At 44.9% G+C, this 18028-nt stretch overlaps 1 protein-coding gene across 1 annotated transcript in view; it reads left to right on the top strand.

The window, feature by feature from the left end:
• The first annotated feature begins 3476 nt into the window (after positions 1-3476).
• Tmem163 (transmembrane protein 163) overlaps positions 3477-18028 on the top strand; it is a 289337-nt gene continuing 274785 nt past the window's right edge. The window contains exons 1-2 of the mRNA XM_004626374.3: positions 3477-3791; positions 9474-9593. Coding sequence (XP_004626431.1) covers positions 3599-3791; positions 9474-9593 — 313 coding nt within the window. The 5' untranslated portion in view covers positions 3477-3598. The remainder of the gene's footprint in view (positions 3792-9473; positions 9594-18028) is intronic.

Here is an 18028-nt window from a genome sequence, read left to right as displayed (position 1 = left end):
GCAGTACTGCTGCGGGTTGTGGTGTTAAAAGAGCTACTTGGTTTCTTTATGTGTGAAGTGAGTTCAGCAGCGGGCTGAGCGGGATAGGCAATGCATGCAAAAACCCAGCAAGAGCCTGGCATAGGGTACATCTTCCAGGAATGTAAGCTTAAAACTTGGCGTGGTGGTTGCATGCCTGGAAGCCCACCCTTCCGAATGGCTAATGTAGGAGGATCACAAATCCAAACTCAACCTGGGCATTTAGTGAGAACCTGACTCCAAATTTAAAATTAGAAACAAAAACATGTTGAGGATGTCATTCAGTGCAGAAACTCTGGGTTTGATCCCCAATAGCAGGAAAAAAAACCAATCAACCAAAGAAACATGTAAGTCAATATTTTAGTTAATTAATTGGAACATGGTGTCCTTCACATGTGTGAGTTTGGCACACAGATCTAGTAAACACTGCCTGCCCCACACATGAAATAAGCAGTGAATTATTAATCACTTACATTCTGAAAAAAAGAGTCCCCAGGGGCGAGCCAGAGTCAGAGAAATTTTTCTGGGGGAGACAATAGCAGTGTATTGAATCAGGGCAGCTGGAATGTGAAGAAAAATATATTTACCCCATGAATAAAAAAATAACTCCTGGAATTTTGCCTCTCAAAATGGTCATCAGATCAGTAACATTGGCAGCACCTGGAGGATTGTTATAAATGCAGAATCTCAGACTATATCCCAGACCTACTGGATTAGATTCTATATTTTAATAAAAATCCCTGGTGATGATAGAGACAGAGAGGATGTGATACATTATTTAACGCATCATAAGGGTTAAGGCTGACACTTCCTTAACAAGAAACAGGTTAACAGGAGAAAAATAATAAGTTTATTTAATCAACATTTTACCTAATATAGGAGGCTTCAGAAATGTAGACCCAAAAACCCAAGGAAACTGTCCATTTTTTTTATGCTTGGGTTTATGAAAATGGACAACTAGGTGGAATGTGATTAGACAAAAGGACACTATTTAATGGTAATAGGGTAGGAAATTCAACAAGGCCTGTCCAGAGATGCTTTTTGGCTTCTCAGCGCAGCATTCCTACTTCTCCAGCATAAGGCAGCACCTCTTCTGGAAAGAGCTCTTACGATGTGCTATCAGACATGGTAGCTCAGAGAATATTTCTAGGTTTTATGGCTGGCTTTGAAAGACCATTTTAGGGGAAGAATTCTAATTTCTGCAACCTGTCATAAAGGAGAAAGGGGAGCAGGAGGAAGAAGTGCAGGAGCAACTCAGAAAGACATTATTTCTGAACCCCCTTCCTTCAAACTCAAAGGATTCAGCAAGCCAAGTCACCATACTTTGGGGTGCTGTGTTCTGAGCCCCCATATGTCTATGTGCACATGCACATTTGAGATTCCCTGGACTGCAAAACCAACTAAGGAACCAGAAGAATGAACAACTATACACTGTCCTTTGGCAAGAGTCTGCTGTAGACCTTGAGGGTGTGTGTGTGTAGAAGAGCAGAGCTTCCATTTGGAAAAGAATCGGTAGGCGGTTCCAGGACAGTGTACATCAAAATGTGTGTGGTCGGGGAGGAGAAGTGGGCTCAAACAAAGATTTCTAGTCAGACTTCAGATCTACTCAATGGCAGTTTCCGAAGGAGGGTGGAGGGGCGAAGGAAAAGGTATTTAAACAAGCTAAAGGATAAATGCTGGCGATTTAGTTCCCTGTAAAGTGTGCGCTTAGCCAGCACAGGGCCTTTAGCTCTTCCTAGGTGCCCATGTTAAACAAAACAAAAAACCCCAAAAGAAACCAAACCAGCCAACCAACCAAAGAAACAAAGAAACAAAGAAACACCAGATAACTCAGAACGCGGAAGAGGTAGGAGCTTTGCAAAACACCACGCCAAGGTCTCGGCTCAGACCACCCTTATAAATGACAGAATCTCTAGCAGTCCTGGAGGCCTGGGTATGTTTGTTCTCGGGCCCCAGGTGATTCGTGGAGAGGCACTGACAGGAAGATCAAATAGTATAAACTCAGGAAAACAAATCCGTGGCAGGTGGTGGGTGGTGGTGTGGAGGGGCCTCACGTGTGTCCGAGGGCTTGTCTGCAATTGGCAACAGAATTAGGATGAATGAGTATAGATTTTCATTGTTTTTAAACCAAGTAATCATGGCGTTTTTCTTTTTCTTTTGCAGCAAGAAAACCTTTGAAATGACCTTGTAAAACTTTCAGTATGTAGGCGAAGAAATTAGTGGTCGAAAGGTAAAACAAGTCAAAGTCAACTCAGATCTAATTCCAACCTAACAAAAATCACAAGTAAATGAGACTACTCATTTGTGGCGATACTTCACTGCACCACAAACACATTTAAATTCCACCCTGATTTTGATCATCAGCAAAATCGAAATGAAAAAGGAAACCTTACTTAAAAAAAAGAAAGAAAGAAAAAAAAAAACAAACAAGGTGCATTCCTTTAAATAAGGAATTGGTATTTTAGGGCAAATCGGATTAAATCTGGAGACTGATATCCACCTAAAGATGAAATTTAGATTTTAGGGCTTGGATGTTGAACCCATTAAATGCAAGCTCAACCTGTTAAACGGCTAGGCTTCCTCTGTGCCTCTCGGGTTAGGACAGCCGGTTTCGGTAGGTGCCGGCCGAGTTGCGGCCTCGCTGGGGAAACCAGCCGGGCCGCGCAGGGTACGAGCCCGGAGCGCTCCAACACCCAGAATGTCACTAAAGCTGGGGCAAGCGTGGGTTGGGGCGGAGGACCTGACTGGTAGAAGATGCTTCCTTGTGAATTCCGGAGAACCGATTCTGGTTGCCAAGAGGGACTCCGGAGCTGCAGGGAACTGCGTGGGAAAGGTCCGGGGATAGTCACAACAGGGCAGCCGTGGGCTCCAAGCATCCCTAGAAGAGCGCCCCGCTGGACAGATACTCCTTCCTTTGGCTAAGTTGGCGCTCGAGGGAAGCTGGGAGGAGAGATAGAGCTCTTAGAAGGCAGGAGACCTGCAGGCTGGGGATGGGTGGTGAGCGGCAGCTCAGCCAGGCAGAGACCCGGCACAGCCCCCGAAGCTCGTGCGGCTTCGCGGGAGGAGAAAATGCCCAGCCAGGGCTGCTGGCCATCCGCCTACGCGCGGCCGCTGGTTTTGCAGACCTCAGGGTCTCTTCTCCCGACCGCTACGCGGTGGGGCGTGGCCCCCGTCACGCCCTCTCGTAGCCTGCCCTCGCCGCTTGCTGAGCCCCACGCCTTGCTCAGGGCCCCAGTTTCCGCGGGTCGGACCGGATCCGGTACCTCCAGCTCCCCCGCAGCGGCTTGCCGCCAGGCGCCTCGGGGCGGGTCCCTCCCTCCCGCACCTGCTCCCAGGGGCGGAGCGCGCAGCTACAGCGCGGCCCCAGCCTCCCCCGCCGGCCGCCGCGGGCCGCTGCACTCAGACCTGCCCCGGCCCCGCCCGCCCCGCGCACCTCGCTCCCCGGCCGCTGCCCTCCCTCCTCGCTCTCGGCTCAGCCCCTCAGTCCATCCAGCCGCCCGGCGGATCAGCGGCGCCTCCCACTTGGCACTTGAGTCCGCGCCACGCTCGCCGCTGCCGCCGGGATCTGGAGCCCCGCGCCATGGAGCCGGCCTTGGGCAGCGAGCGCCGCAGCCCCCCGGGCCCCGCCGTCCCGCCGCCGCCCCAGGGTCGAGCTCCCTCGGCCGCCGGCCCCAGCACCGGCCCGCTGAGCTCCCCGGCGCGTGAATCCGAGGAGGAGCGGCAGCCGCGGATCAGCGAGAGCGGCCAGTTCAGCGACGGGCTGGAAGACCGAGGTGAGCGGGCGCGCCCCGGGCCCCTGGCCTCCCAGGTCCCAGCTCCTTCCCCGCGCCAGGGGCCCCCTGCTCCCGGGCTGCACCTTCCAGGGCGCGCGGGGGCGCAGAGCCCAGGCTTCCCCTGGACTGCGAGCTGCGAGCAGAGGACGCAGCCCCACCTCCCGCGCTTGCAGCAGCTCGGGACTCGGGAAACCCGGCTGGTCCGAGCCGACCCGGCTGGGCCGCGCTCTCATCCCGGCCAGCCGCAGCCCCAGCCTCTCAGCATCCACCGGAAAAGTTTGAGGGAGCCGGGATTTTATGCCTTCAGTGTTGGGCGCCCCTGGGGAACTGCGGTCCCCTCGTAGCTCAGGGGGTCCAGGGTTCCATGCGTTGCCCTTTGGGCTCTCCTGCTGTTCCCCGCCAGCTACCCGGACAACTTCCCTACTGGTCTCAGTGTGGAGGCGTTTCTCGGTGGTCTCCAGGGCTGGCAGTGTAACCAGCACAACCGAAGATGCAATGAGAAGGAAGGGCCAGGGCTTTGGATGCCGCTGGGCTCCGGTGGCACAGATACTCGCCGAGGTCTTGGATCTCAGTGGTCACTGCCCGGCTGTCTGACGGTGGGGGCAGAGGGCCCTGGCATTAGGGATAGGGTCGTCAAGGCTGGATGCCCCTGAAACCTGGTCGTACCTGGAGAGCGCATCTCTAGCCCCTTTGGGACCCCTCCCTGGGCACTGGCACGTATCCCGCAAATATCCATCTCCGCAGGGGCTGAATTCTACTTGTGCCCTAGAGCCGGTGCCCAGGTCCAGTGGTCTGCCTGGAAAGGAACGGAAGAACTTCCCTGTTTGTTCCCGCGTTTCTTATCTTCTCATCCACCCCTCCCTCGTTTCCTTTGGCTTGGATTCCTTGAGGAGTGAACCTTGTTCTTGGCCGCGACTACATCCTTTCAGTTTCTTGCTACTTCCAAATTGGACCCCTGGAACAGAATCAGTGGCGCTGCGAAGATCCCCGATGGTCCGAGGGAGCGGGATCTTAGAAGCCAGGCCCTTCTTTGCGAGCTGGCTCTTAGCACCTCCACCCCCTTTTCGTGGAAACTTTATTTTGTCGGCTGTGGAGGGCTTATATATTTTAGTCTTAGCAGGTTTTTTTTTTTTTTGTCCTATTCTTAGTATCTCCTGTACATTTTAATTCCGGTTTCATGTTCGAATGCATGATGTCTTTCTACTTAGAAATTCTAAACTATAGCATGTGAAATACAGTGACATGGAAACAGCGATTTCCAGAGAGTAGGCAGAGATGCTCCGCGGGAACTGGAGCTGTTCCAGTTGCAACGAGTTCTGCACCCGTGTTGCAGTTTCTCCCCCCTCTCTCGCAGGACTAGATATCCTTTGAGAGCCCGTGAGAGGTGACATGGACCCCACCCAGCTAAACCTGCCACTTTAGGTAGGGTGTGTTAATTACCTTTGGCCTCCTGTCACCAATATTGTAAGATTTTAAATGTGTATATTGAAGAAAGATACGAGCCTGCGTTGGATTTTGCAGCATTGCGGGTCATCTGTAAGACTTGCCCTCTCTCTCCCCACCCCACAAAATGCTAGGAGAGGAAAGTGCTAGAGTGAGTTCATATTCTGCATTGTTTTGCAGCTCACGCTCCAGTGTAAAAAGCTCTTCTGAATTATTCTTAAGGTTGTTCTCCAGTGGTCAACTGAATTTCATTTTCTATTATGTTGTACCCTGAAAGCATTGCTGTTCATAAACCATCCCTGTGTGACAGCGTTGCGTACCACACACAACATCTCTGTTAGAGTCCTGTCCCCAAGAACCCTGAGCCATGTGCCACTGACAGCCAGCCGAAAGTCAGTGTGACATTCTTTTGTTTGAGTCATTCCTGATGACAAAGAGTTAAGGACAAATGAGTCATTTTGGTTAACTAGATCACAAGGTTACCTGGAGAGGTTTATTATAATATTTTTGCTTTTTTTCCCCCTTGTATTGATTTTTGTCACCGCTTGAGAATGGCTCGGTGCTGTGACACTCTCCCAGTGCAGCGGAGAACTGAAGGGGGAGGCACCCTTAGCAGTTACCTGCTGTGCGACTCTTTTGTCTGGGCCTGCTTGGTCCCACCAGGCTGGCTTTCTTCTAGGCCTAAATGCTGATAGTGTGTGATCGAATGTGGGGGATGGCTGCTGTTGCTATACCTCTATTTACCATTTCCTTTTGTCCTAATTTCCTTCTGCTCTATTAAGACTCCAGGTACAGGGTTGCTTTATATTTCGGTGTTTGGGGATTTTGGAGTCCTTTTTTTCTTAGAAGCAATGTGGGCTGGTTCTGAGAAACCTTGCTGGCCTTAGGATGTCAGTAACTGCAGTGCCATTTGGTTGACCCTGTACTTCAGAGAGCAGCAGTCTGTGGTTTCACTTTTAAGGACTGAAAAAAAAAAAAAAAAAAGATCAAGGTTACCATAGACATTCATTCCACCCCTTTTATATCCACTTTTCTCTCCAGAAGTGTTCCCCATCATTCTGTCTCAAACCTTAGGTGCCTTTTAGCCTTCGAGAGTGACAGGCTTCAGCATTTCCTCCCAGTTCCTCATCTAATACAAATTCTTTTTCCTTCGGAGAATGAAAGCAAGGAAAAAGCAATGGGGGCTAATTTATATTGGTGTTGAAGTGATTGGTGGCTTAAACATCCCCATATATGTTTCTGCCTCCTCATACCCCCTAAATAAGGGATTAGTAGTTCACTAATATAAGCCTATACTTAGTATTGCTAGGCTCAAATTACAAAAACCTGAATGTGAAATTTGAGTGAGGCTAGAAATTCAAACGTGGAGGTCAGCTGTGGTAGGCAGGATCCAGTTCTGGGTACAGACAAGAGTCCTCTCTTAACTTTGTTAGGTTGTTCTGCCTCTGCAGGCCACCTTGCTTCTACCTCTGAAGGACGGCTACCTACAAACCTGAGCACCCCGCACAGGTGTTGAGGCACCTGTCTGTGGTCTGTTCATTTCTGAGCTGGACGTTTTGTGGTGATCATGCTCCAGTCCCCTTTGAGGAGTAGAAAGTGTTCCATTCTTGGTATCGGCTGCGTTTTTAGTGAGAAGGATTAGGAGATTGAGTATAAATGGGAAGTCCATCCTCTTTTGAATCGTGTGTACATTACAGCTACTTTTTTTCCAAATTTGAAAATTCCATTGGGGAGTTGACTACTGAGTGTCTGGCGTGTAGCTCCCGAGGCTACCATCTAAACCCGTACCTCAAGTGCTGACCCAGAGCCCATGAGGCGCATGGGTGGGCCCAGGTACATGGCCAGGGCAAGGGGTTTCTTGAAACCAGCTGGCTTTGAAAGGGAAAAAAAAATATGTGGCAGAAGGGAAACCTAGGTCATGGTTATACTTCATGGAAAATTAAATCTACTTTTGAAAGGAACCTTGTAGATAGACCTCCCTAGTGCATTGGATAAACCTCTTGAAATTATTGCATTAAAATAACTTGTAAATGAACTGCTTGTTTGAGTCTGTAGCTAAATGTTGTAACTTCACTTCTGAAAATCAATTGGTCAGAATTCTTGTATTGTATCAAAATATTTTAAAAATATTTTATCATTTGGAAAAGGAAAATAAATTATTGGGGTATATGAAGTCTGTTAGAGTGGGGTATTTTTTAGTAACTAAGAAAGACAAAGGGACACACTTTTTACTTGACATCATCTGTACATAGGGTAGAGTTGGACAAGAGATGAAGTTTGTCTTTTTCTGAGTGCATGTATGAAGGAAGATTTGGGGAGACTTTTACAGTGAGGTAATGTTATATGTACTCTTTACATTTTGGATCCAACATAAGCCTACAAGTTTTGATCAGTTAAAAATTTGGCCAGTGACATGGGCTTACCAAGCCTGTGTTCTTACTGGTATATTAAGGATGTGTTCAGAGGTACATGGGTCAGTCTGTTGGATGGAGCTAAGAAGTTTCAGTAGTATCCTTGCTGTAATTTTTGAACAGAGCAATGTGTCTTCTGATTTTTTGACTACTCTTGCTCTTGTTCCTCTTTCTCTCTCAAGTAGTTCATGTAAACTAGAATTTTTTTTTCCCTCAGGTGCGTCTTAGAAACCAGAACCTCTCTCCTCCTCATAGCCAGCGATAATACCTGGAAGTATTACTTTGACCTTCCCACTCTTTCTGTGTCCTAGCTGGTCATAGAGAAATTTTCTGATCTACCTTGTCTAATATCAGATCATAAGACTTCATTCCAAAGGGATCCTGCTGCCTGCAAGAGAAAGGGATGCTACACAGAGAGCAAGATGAATCTGACCAGACAAGCAGCCTTGCTGTGTCTCTTCCCTCAGTTTATTACCACTAGCTCAAAAGACTTTGTCCAATTACACTTCTACACAGTTCTCTTTTGTTCATCAAATCTATGCATAAAAATAAGACAACTTTCTCTGAGTCTTTGGGTCCTCATTTGTGAAGGCTCCCATATTACATAGAACTCTGATTAAACAGCCTTGTCATCCTTTCTTTCCTCTGAACCTGTCTTTTGTTGTACATGTGCTGCCTATATCCCTTATAGGTGAGAGAAGGTACCATACCTTTTTTGCTCCTATGGCAACTAGAGACTTTGTGTTGTGTGGTAACCAGTCAGACAAAGGAAATGAAGGATAGGTGTACCATCTTTAAGATGAGATCTTAAGCTTTGACTACCAGATCCTTCATTATTTGGGTATGATGGGGCTATTCAACCTCTGAAGGGAACATTCAGTACTGTTTAGCCAAAGTTGATGTAAGCCTCCACTTATACAGCCTAGATGATGTAAAATTTGATTCTCTGTGCAACTAAGAGATGCCATATATGTTTTACTTTCAAGAGAGAAGAAATAAATATAAATCAAAATCGTACTGAAGATATTTTAATCTTTGACTCCATGCAATAAAAGTTTGAGCATTGCCTGGAAGTTATATTTTTTCTTTCATTGTCAGTGTGCAGAAAATAGGAGACAAAAATAGAACCTGCCCTATACGTGGCCTACCTAGGACACTATCTCTGGTTTTAGCAGGTTCATTTGACTTAAATATTCTGAGAGCTTTTAATGAGTGCTGGTATAAAGGGAGGAGCAACAAAAACATGGTATCTAATTCAGGCCCTATGGCTATTGTTGGTTATGGTTGAAGAGAAGTGTCTATTTCTTCCTGCTAGTTGTCAAGAAGGCAGAGCAGGGGTTTGTACTCTGTGATTCCTTGCTTTAAGAATTGTTGGGTCTGTTTTTATGGAGCCAGGGCAGTCAGTGGTCATAGCCAAGAAGTTCAAAACTTCACTGAATGTTGTGCTCTTTTCCTAATGGAGGGGCCTTTTTGGATGGTGCAGCATCCATGTGAGCCAAATGACATAGCACAGGGGCAAGAGAGTGGCCTGGTGTGACATGTTAGGGCGTGGGTATGGTCTGTGGAGCTTTGCAGAGGACAGCTGCTTCATCCCACAGAAGAAATATATGCCCCCTATTGCCAGGACATGTGATTCTTTTAAAGGGATGCCAGAACGCTTCATTTTCATGTGAAATCTCCTAATTGTGCAAACATAGTGTGGGCCAAACCAAACACATCTTGGTTCATGGGCTGTCAGTTTGCAATCTTTGGATAAGCAATTGTAGCTCTGGCTGTGGGTTTCTTAAGAAGGAAATGTCTAATTTCCTTTTCTCCTTGTTTTTGTCAGGCTTACTGGAAAGCAGCACCCGGCTGAAGCCTCATGAGGCCCAGAACTACAGAAAGAAGGCATTGTGGGTGTCTTGGTTCTCCATTATCGTCACGCTGGCCCTTGCTGTGGCGGCGTTCAGTGAGTATCAGGAGTCTGGCTGATCAATACATGCCAGCATTGCTGGTCTTATTCTCTAACCCCTGTGGGATATGCTCTTGCTTTTAGTTGACTATTATTGATGAGTAAAATTTTTTTAGATGGTTGGATAGGCAGGCTACTTATAAATTAGTAAAATGGCTTCTCTACAGAAAGAAGAGGTATTATGGAAAAGAAATGGAGAGCTGTACTGAGAGCTTTGGCTCTCGTCAATATGCAGGTTTGTGGAAGTGGATTCTGGCTGCCAGATGAATGGTGAACATATTCTCTAGGTAGATGTCTTCAGTTTGGGCTGACACGGGATAAATGTATATTCCTGAGATTTATATTTTGAGCCTAATGGAACAAGATGAGTGCAGTGTTGCAGTGAGCTTTCTCCTTTCCCCTGATTATATCTTGTAAGGTCTGGAATAAAATCACATGTACATTTCAATGAAAGGAAAACCAAAGTATCTTCTCCCAAGTTTTCAGAGAAAACAGAAACAAAATCATTTATTGCAATCAAGGAAAACTATTAAAGTAGAATAATTTCCGCCTATAGACAACCCTGTTAGGGGATTAGGAACCCTATGGCATATGTTTCCTCAGCTAACATTTGCAGCTTGTGGAAATATGCATGTGCTATTTATTCTTATTAATTGTGCAAGCCTAAGGATTTAGGATTTACAAGCCTAAGCAGTAAATTTACAAGCCTAACATCTACAGCTCAACCTTGGTAGCAATCTTTTTTTTTTTAAATGTTGGGCTAAAGGAGAATATTTTGTGATAAATTTATTATGTAACAGAAAAATTTACATTCTAAGGAATAAGCATTGTGTAAGGTATCTTAGAGTAAGAGAAAAAAAAAGACTTATTCATTAGAAGATATGACTGTGTGTATGTTGTTTAAAATTCTATTCTGCTAGGTTGGCCCTGCTGCTGGAAGTTGGGATTGGGTCCCAAGGGGGAATATTAGAATTCGGCCAAATGCTTCCTATAAAACTAGGCATAAACTACTTGAAGCAATTTATATTGGAAACAGCGTACCATTTCTTGATTCTACAATGCCAAGCATTTCATTTTACTAAACTTTCATGATACATTTCATGCAGAGGGTAACCCATATTAGGAAAGAAACAGAAATCTAATCAAGGAGAATTCTGATTCCTGAAAACATATACCCCTTTTCCTCTCCTCCCCTTTTTACTTAATGGCTGAAACAAGAATAACAAGCCCATTGATGTCCCTTGAGGGTAATTTAGTTGTGGTGGCTAGTGGGGACTCTGGATCAGACACCCTAATTTACATATGTAAAGAAAGAGGAGTGGAATGAAGGGAGATGATTTACAAACAGAATAATGGTTACTCAGACATGTCCATGTGCCCAATGAAGCTGTTATGACTCTATCGTGTGGGTGATTGAATGAGGACCTGACTGTGAAGAAGTCATGAGCAAGTCTTCCCGTTAGGAGAAAAAAGCATTCAATGCATTGAAATACCATAATAGGGAAAAAATAGGAGGGCATTTTGGTTTCCCATGTTATACCTAATTGGGTGGGTTATCTTTAAAATATTGTTCCATTTCTTTTACTAGGAAAAAACTTGCAAAATGCATACAGAGTTAGAATGTTGCTATTTAAAAAGGGTTTCCTTTTCTTTTTCAAATGATTTTACTCCTGGGCCAGCTAGATAGTTCAGTGGACTAACTGCCTGCTTAGGCAAGTGCAGGGATTGGGGTTCGATCCCTGGAACTACATACTAAGCTGGCCCCGTCCTGGGTGCGCTGAGCTGGCCTGGCGTGGTTGCGCACACCTGTAATCCCAGCACTGGGAAGGCTGAAAACAGGAGGATCACTCTGAGTCTAAGCTGCATAGTGAGACCCTGTAACAAATACATTTTTTTAAAAAAGATTTTACTCCCTTATTGCAGCAGATATTTAATTTAAATCCTCTTACCTCTTGCCTGTAAAATGTGGACCTTGTCATATAATTTCATGATGTATAGTCTCTTTAGTTCTTTCTCAATTTGCCTTTAACTTTTTATGGTTTAGTTACACTAAAAATTGTGTAAGATGAATTACAATTTTTCCTGGTTTAACTATAAAGAGTAGCTTCAGGGCTGGAGAGATAGCTCAGAGGCATAAGCATTTACCTGGGAATCTCAAGGACCTGAGTTCGATCACCGGTCCCACATGCTGCGTGGTCTCCGTCTTGGTCCTGGATCCCCAGGCACAATGTCTCAGCCCTGGATGCCCCCCATGCGGCCCCAGAACTGGGTGTGGTGGCGCATGCCTGTAATCCCAGCACTTCGGAGGGAGGTTGGGCCAGGAGGATCTGTGTGAGTTTGAGACCAACCTGGAGCTACAAAGAAGAGCATAAGGCTGGCCCAAACTGTGTAGTGAGCCCCTGTCTCCAAACCAAAACCAAACCTATAGAGTAACTTCATTTTGAGCAAGTGTGTTTTTCATGTGTTAAATCCTTGAACTGATCTGTGTTCTTAGTGTTGTTGGTGTTACTCTTTAATCTCCTAAAAATATTTAAATGTGAAATATTTAAAATCCTCACTAAAGTCTCACTTACCTAACAGACTTTTTTTTTTTAGTGGGACTGGGGATTGAACTCAGGCCCTTGAGTTTACCAGGGAAGCGCTTAGTCTACTGAGCCATCTCCCCAGCCCCTCAGACTTTTGTATAATCTTTTTTCATAGTTATGATAGAAAGAAAATAAGGAGGGATGAAGCAATATAAACTGACTTTTGAAGTTGTATTTAAATTGATGTCTGAAGGAAAATTGTACATTTCAGAAATGGCAATAAATTTTTAGAAAGTGTTAACATCCCTCCTCTCCGAAGTTTTACTCTCTAAGGAGGTGGTTGACAGAGAGATGGATAAAATAGAAAACTCTGCTGTGGTAAACTGCTATCTCTTCCAGGGAAGTTATCAGGTTGAACCCATTAATATTTTTAAGAGATCTGGTTACAGAATTACTTATGCTTTGGTATTTCAGAGCTCTTTGGAGTTTGTGTGTGCGTGCGTGTGCACGTGTGTGTGTGTGTGTGTGTGTATATATATATATATAGGTGTGTGTGAGGGGTTGTTAGTCATGGTGAAAAGAAGTAGACTTTAGTTGTGGTCTTGTCTTTTTGCCACTATTGGATGGTAAGAAATTTGGAGGTAAGCAGAATGTCCATCCTTTCTTTGAGCTGGTTCTCAAGGTTGTTATCATTACATAAATAAAATGAGAGATTATAAAAGACTATTTAAAAAGATGTTAGGTGTTATGAAAATATGTTTTTGAAAATGATAGCTGGGCATGGTGGTACACAGTTGCAATCCTCGACCCCAGAAACTGAGGTAGGAGAATTACTGTGAATGCAAATCTAGCCTGGACAACATAGTGAATTCAGGGCCAGCCTGAACTACTTAGCAAGAATCTGTCTCAAAAAACAAACAATTAACAAACAATGGTGAATTTTCTTGAGATGTCATTTAGAAGCCAGGTTTTTTGTCTCGTGTATTTTATAAGCAGCTGCAGTTTTGGGAGACCATCAATCTTGCATCTTTGTGGACATGCCTTGCTCAGGGCAATAGCTGAGAGGTGAATGCCCCAGAGTCAGTTAAAATTCCCATCTTCCCCCATTTCACTGCCATTTTCTTTCTTTTTTTTTTGTAGGTGTTTTCTGTAGACTGTATCTCTTCAAGTCATTCATTTCCAAAAGAAATAACTTAAATTAGCACTATTATTGTGTTATTTGTAATAAATCATGTGTGTAACACTGGTTGACATTTTCATATCTGGTGTGGTTTGAGAATTTAGATGAACCTTCAGAATTGTGACTTGAAAGTGCGTTGACTAGGATATGAACTATCTATATGATACCTGATAATATAGTGATTTTTGGACCTGTTCAAGTGCTGATATAAAAATCATATGATAGAGCTGGGCATGGTGGCACATGCTTGTAATCTCAGCACCCTGCAGGCTGAAGTAGGAGGATCACCGTGAGTTCAAGGCCAGCTGAGGCTACATAGTTGACTTCTAGGCCAGCTTGAACTATGTAGTGAGACACAGTCTCAAAAAACAAACAAAAAAGCTCTTCCTATATGGTAATGCATCTTGGAATATTTCAGAGCAAACTCTAGTTTGGTTTTAAAATTGACTTTGTTTATAATTGACAGGCAGTGTGGAAAATGACAATCCTGTGATGAACAAACATGAAAAAGTGTCTGTTTTAATAATGAGGCTAGAAAAAGAAGAGCAGTTTGGTTTCAAAAGTCAGGATTTTGACATTATTGATGTCTTTGTTAGGATGATTGAGGAAAGTGTGTCTGACTCTGTTTTTGAGGTTTGAGTATGAGTTAATTTTTAGATACTCAATGCTTGTTCAGTGGAAAATGAAGATAGATATCAAACATTCTTAGTAGGAGACGTGCAGAAAAAGTACTCTAGACCAAGGCTTCCAAAACAGCTCACTCAAAAATTTAGTGCATTGGCAGATTTAGAGTTAGGTGGAAAAATTCCTGAAAGGAGGGATTTTTTTTCTTTCAGGAATTGAGCCTTTGTACTGCGCTACAGCTCCAGCCTACCCCTGTTTAATTTTAATTTTTATTATGAGGTAGGGTCTTGCTAAATTGCCTGGACTGAACTTGTACTTGCCGCCTTCTACCTCAACTTCCCAAACTTGATTATAAGCTGATATAGGTGTGTGATGTCATACCTGGCTTGTGATTTTAATTTATGTAGGGATTTTAAAATAATTTATTTGGTATTAGTAGAGACTCTTGGCTTTTAAAAATGACACATTAATATATACTCATTTTTATTTCTAAACTGTGAGATCAAGAGTTGAAAGATGGATAAAATGAAATTATGACATATCTGTACATAGGAAAAAGTGCATGGGAACTTTCTAAGACGTTCGCTTACCTGACAGACACACAGATAGAATAGGCCCAAGACAGCCCAGGGGACCTACGAATGATATCTAAGTAACTGCAGTAGCTTTTGGGAATAGATGTAGCCTGACCGTTAGCGCCCTTTCTCTGATACCCTAACTAGTCCTCAGGGCTGCGCCCATGTCCTTTCGTTCTGCTCAACACCTCATGGGTCTCACATGGTGTGCTTCTCCTCAGAGGTCCCCTGACTATGTGGCTGCATCCCCCCGAGCAATTTGAACCACTGCACTGCTTGTTTTCTTCCTCTGTTCTTCCCTTGGAACTCCTTCCTGCATTAGGGAGTAAGGTTTGTGAAGCTCTGGTCTCTGCGCTAGCGTCCCTAAGAGCTTCTGTGCTCACAATACTGCATGCACTGGTGGCTTAGGCATGCAGTGTGCATTCTGCTCATATAGTGATTTTTTGCATAGTTTGCTAATCTTTATTTTTATTGGAAAAACCATGTATGTATGTGATAAAAATTCATGAGGCCCGAGGTACACAGTGCCCATCTCTGTCCACCTTGTAGTCTCCATCTCCCAGTTCCTGCTCCTCATGGGTAGCCTTTGTCATCGGTGCCTTGTGGGGTCTTCAAGGCATTTTGTTTGCAATACAAGCCAAGTATGGTGCTTGCATATACCTTCTTGGTGCTAACTCTGTTAGATACAGTATCTTGTGCTTGGTGGTCTTTCATATAGCATGAGCATCTTCACAAGTTACTGTTTTGTGTGAAGTGGAATTGAAGTGGAGAATCTGTAGGAATAACCTTCCGGTGACTGTCTGCCTGTCACACTGACCTGCAGGACAAAGAAGTCATGTGGGGTGGGGGCGGGGGGATGGATGTGGCAGATAAGTGAGAGATATGTCCTGGTGGTGTTTGGTGGGATGACTCACTCCCTGTAGGTGGGTTCTGTGTGGAAACCAGGAGGGACAATTAGGCAGTGACACAGTTTGGGACACTTACCCTGACAACTCTCCCTGTCTCTCAGTTCTCCTTTCAGAGTCTTGTGGTCTTATCTTGGGAGATTCTGTATATGGGTGCTCCCAGTCCTGTTAGCTACTGACAGTATTTAGATTAGAGCTGTGCTTTCATCTGACCCTTTGCTTCCCATAGAGTGCAGTATTTTGCTTTTTGCCTCCTTCCTTATGACTTTGCTGTTTCTTGGTCTCAAATGCCTTTGGTTCCTCTCTACCACTCTTAGTTTGTTAGGTAAAGTTTACTTATCCGTCAAAATCAAGGTGACAGACTACCTTTTCCAGGAACCTTTCTGTTGTCCTCCTGGCTGATTGAAGTGACCTTTTTCCTTATAGCTTCATGGATACCACAGATCAGACACTCTGTGTACAATACATTAATCTTCAGAGTATTGTTCTGCACTGTTATACATTGTGTGTGTGTGGCCAGCTCAGCCCACCAGGGGGCGGGGCTGGCTGGCATGTGGTGCTGGGGGACTGAACCACGGTCTCTGTGCTTTGCTTAGCTTGTTCTAAGTAGGTGCTTTAGACCACTGAGCCATCTCTCCAGCCCGACACTGTCCTATTCCTAATTCCTAACACCATTGTGTGTACACATTGGTTGGCCTGGAGCCATTGTCGACCTCTCCGTGTACAGGCCACCATGGATGTAGCAGGTTGAGGAGGTGTGTTTGCAGGTAATGATCTCAGGCTAAGGGAGAGCAGTTTTCTCAAGTAAACAGAAGCAAGGAAGGAAGCTGCAACTTGAGCACCTTCAACTGTTAGTAGCTGGGTTGCAAGAGCTCATTATCTCTTCCTCCTCCCCTGATTTCTATTTCCTTTGCAAGCTCTTGGGCTGACTGGAATCAGAGGCTTCCAGTGACAGGAGCTCCCTGCCTGTTGCTGTTAGAACACGTCTTCTGCTCTCACAAAAGAGCTGCTGTTTCTAGCCAAGAGTGGAGGAGGGGTCTTAGCAGCTGTCTGCCTGGTCTGCCTTCCTTCTTGGTACATTCTGCACATACAATTTAAATTATGGTCAGGGTGCATAAGCATGAGGGTGCTCTTGCTGCATAGCTGTGGCAGGGACACAGGTAAATGGTGCCCAGCTAGACTCCGCATCAGGCCAGGGGATCCCTGAACCCCCTTGCTTGGAGCCTTTGTGAGAATTTCTTCTCTTGCTCATCAGTGTCTTGAGTTCTATTTGTTAGTTGGTGGGATGAGAAGAGGTTTTCTGGTCTGCTTATGTCCTGGGCTGTAATTTGGTCCTCTGGCAATTGCCTCTTTAATGTGAGTTTCTGATGCAGTTCTGCACAGACCAGAAGTGACTTTGAGGCATCTTGTGATTTGTTCTGAAATATAGGCACCTATGATTTAGAAGAAGTAGCTGAAGCCAGAGGGAGGGAGAGAACCCCTTTTCCTGATAAAGGAAGCTGTCCCACACTTCCATTGTCTCTCGTGCCTGTGACAGCCATTCCTCCTCCCATCCAGTGAGTGTGTCTATCCAGACCTGAAGGATTCCTGTGTGCTTGGTACGGTACAGGACGTCAAGCAGCAGAACAATCTGTCCTGCCAAAGAGGTTGGGTGGATCACGTGTGGGGGTAGGCAGGAAGCCTGAGCCTCCTACCTTGGTGCACAAGGATGCTCAGGAAAGGGCATTGATGACTGGTCAGAGTAACAGTGATTTATAGGCCCATCAGGCCCCTGTCCACCTACCCCCCCAGGGTGAGATATGGATTGGAGCTCTCAGTGTAAAGCTAAGGCTACCTTGGGGCAGTGGGGCACAGTTGTTGGCCTCAGTAAGCAGGACTTGGAGTATGATGTCCATGTGGCTTCATTTGTGTGCTCATGTGATAATGAAGACTTGGTGGCTAAGACAAAGCAACTGGTATTCTCAGAGTTCCAGAACTGGAGATTTGAGATCAAAGTGGCACTGGGATTGGTTTGCTCTGAGGCTGCTCTCCTTGGATCTAGGTGATTACATTTTCCCTGTATATTTACATGGTCTTCCTTCTGTATGGGTCTGTGCCCTAATTCTTCTTGTAAGGAAATCATCTTGGATCAAGGCCTATCCTAATGACTTTATTTTAATTTATCTTTTTAAAGATTCTAACATGAAAGTATTGGGAAGACCCAGTTTAGCCCATAACAATACTCATGATCAGCAGCAGACAGGTGGAGGAAATAAAAATCTCAGAATGAAGGAAGTGACTTAAAAAAAAAAGGGTATACAGATGAATGTCCATTTTGTATCTGTGTATTCAAACTGGTTAGGATAGATATATAGTTACATTCTCTTAATGAATAGAATGATTTATTCTGATGGTGTTTGTAGATAGGATATCATGTCCGCATCTTATACAGCAATTAACCACTGGGAAGAACGTACGCAATGTGTTGATTATTGAAGCTGTCCTACCAATTTGATTTGAAACTGTCTCATTGCTATTTGTTTACCAATAAAATTATGGAAAAAAAACACTAGGGCCCCAAAATTTGAAGACCCAATCCAGAAATGGGCATCTGAGATGCACACACTCTTCTCAGGGGAAGAAA

Source organism: Octodon degus, unplaced genomic scaffold, assembly GCF_000260255.1.
Source record: "Octodon degus isolate 3935 unplaced genomic scaffold, OctDeg1.0 scaffold00014, whole genome shotgun sequence".
Taxonomy (NCBI): domain Eukaryota; kingdom Metazoa; phylum Chordata; class Mammalia; order Rodentia; family Octodontidae; genus Octodon; species Octodon degus.
Note: the sequence above shows the minus strand (reverse complement) of the source record. Positions and strands in the feature narration are given on the sequence as shown.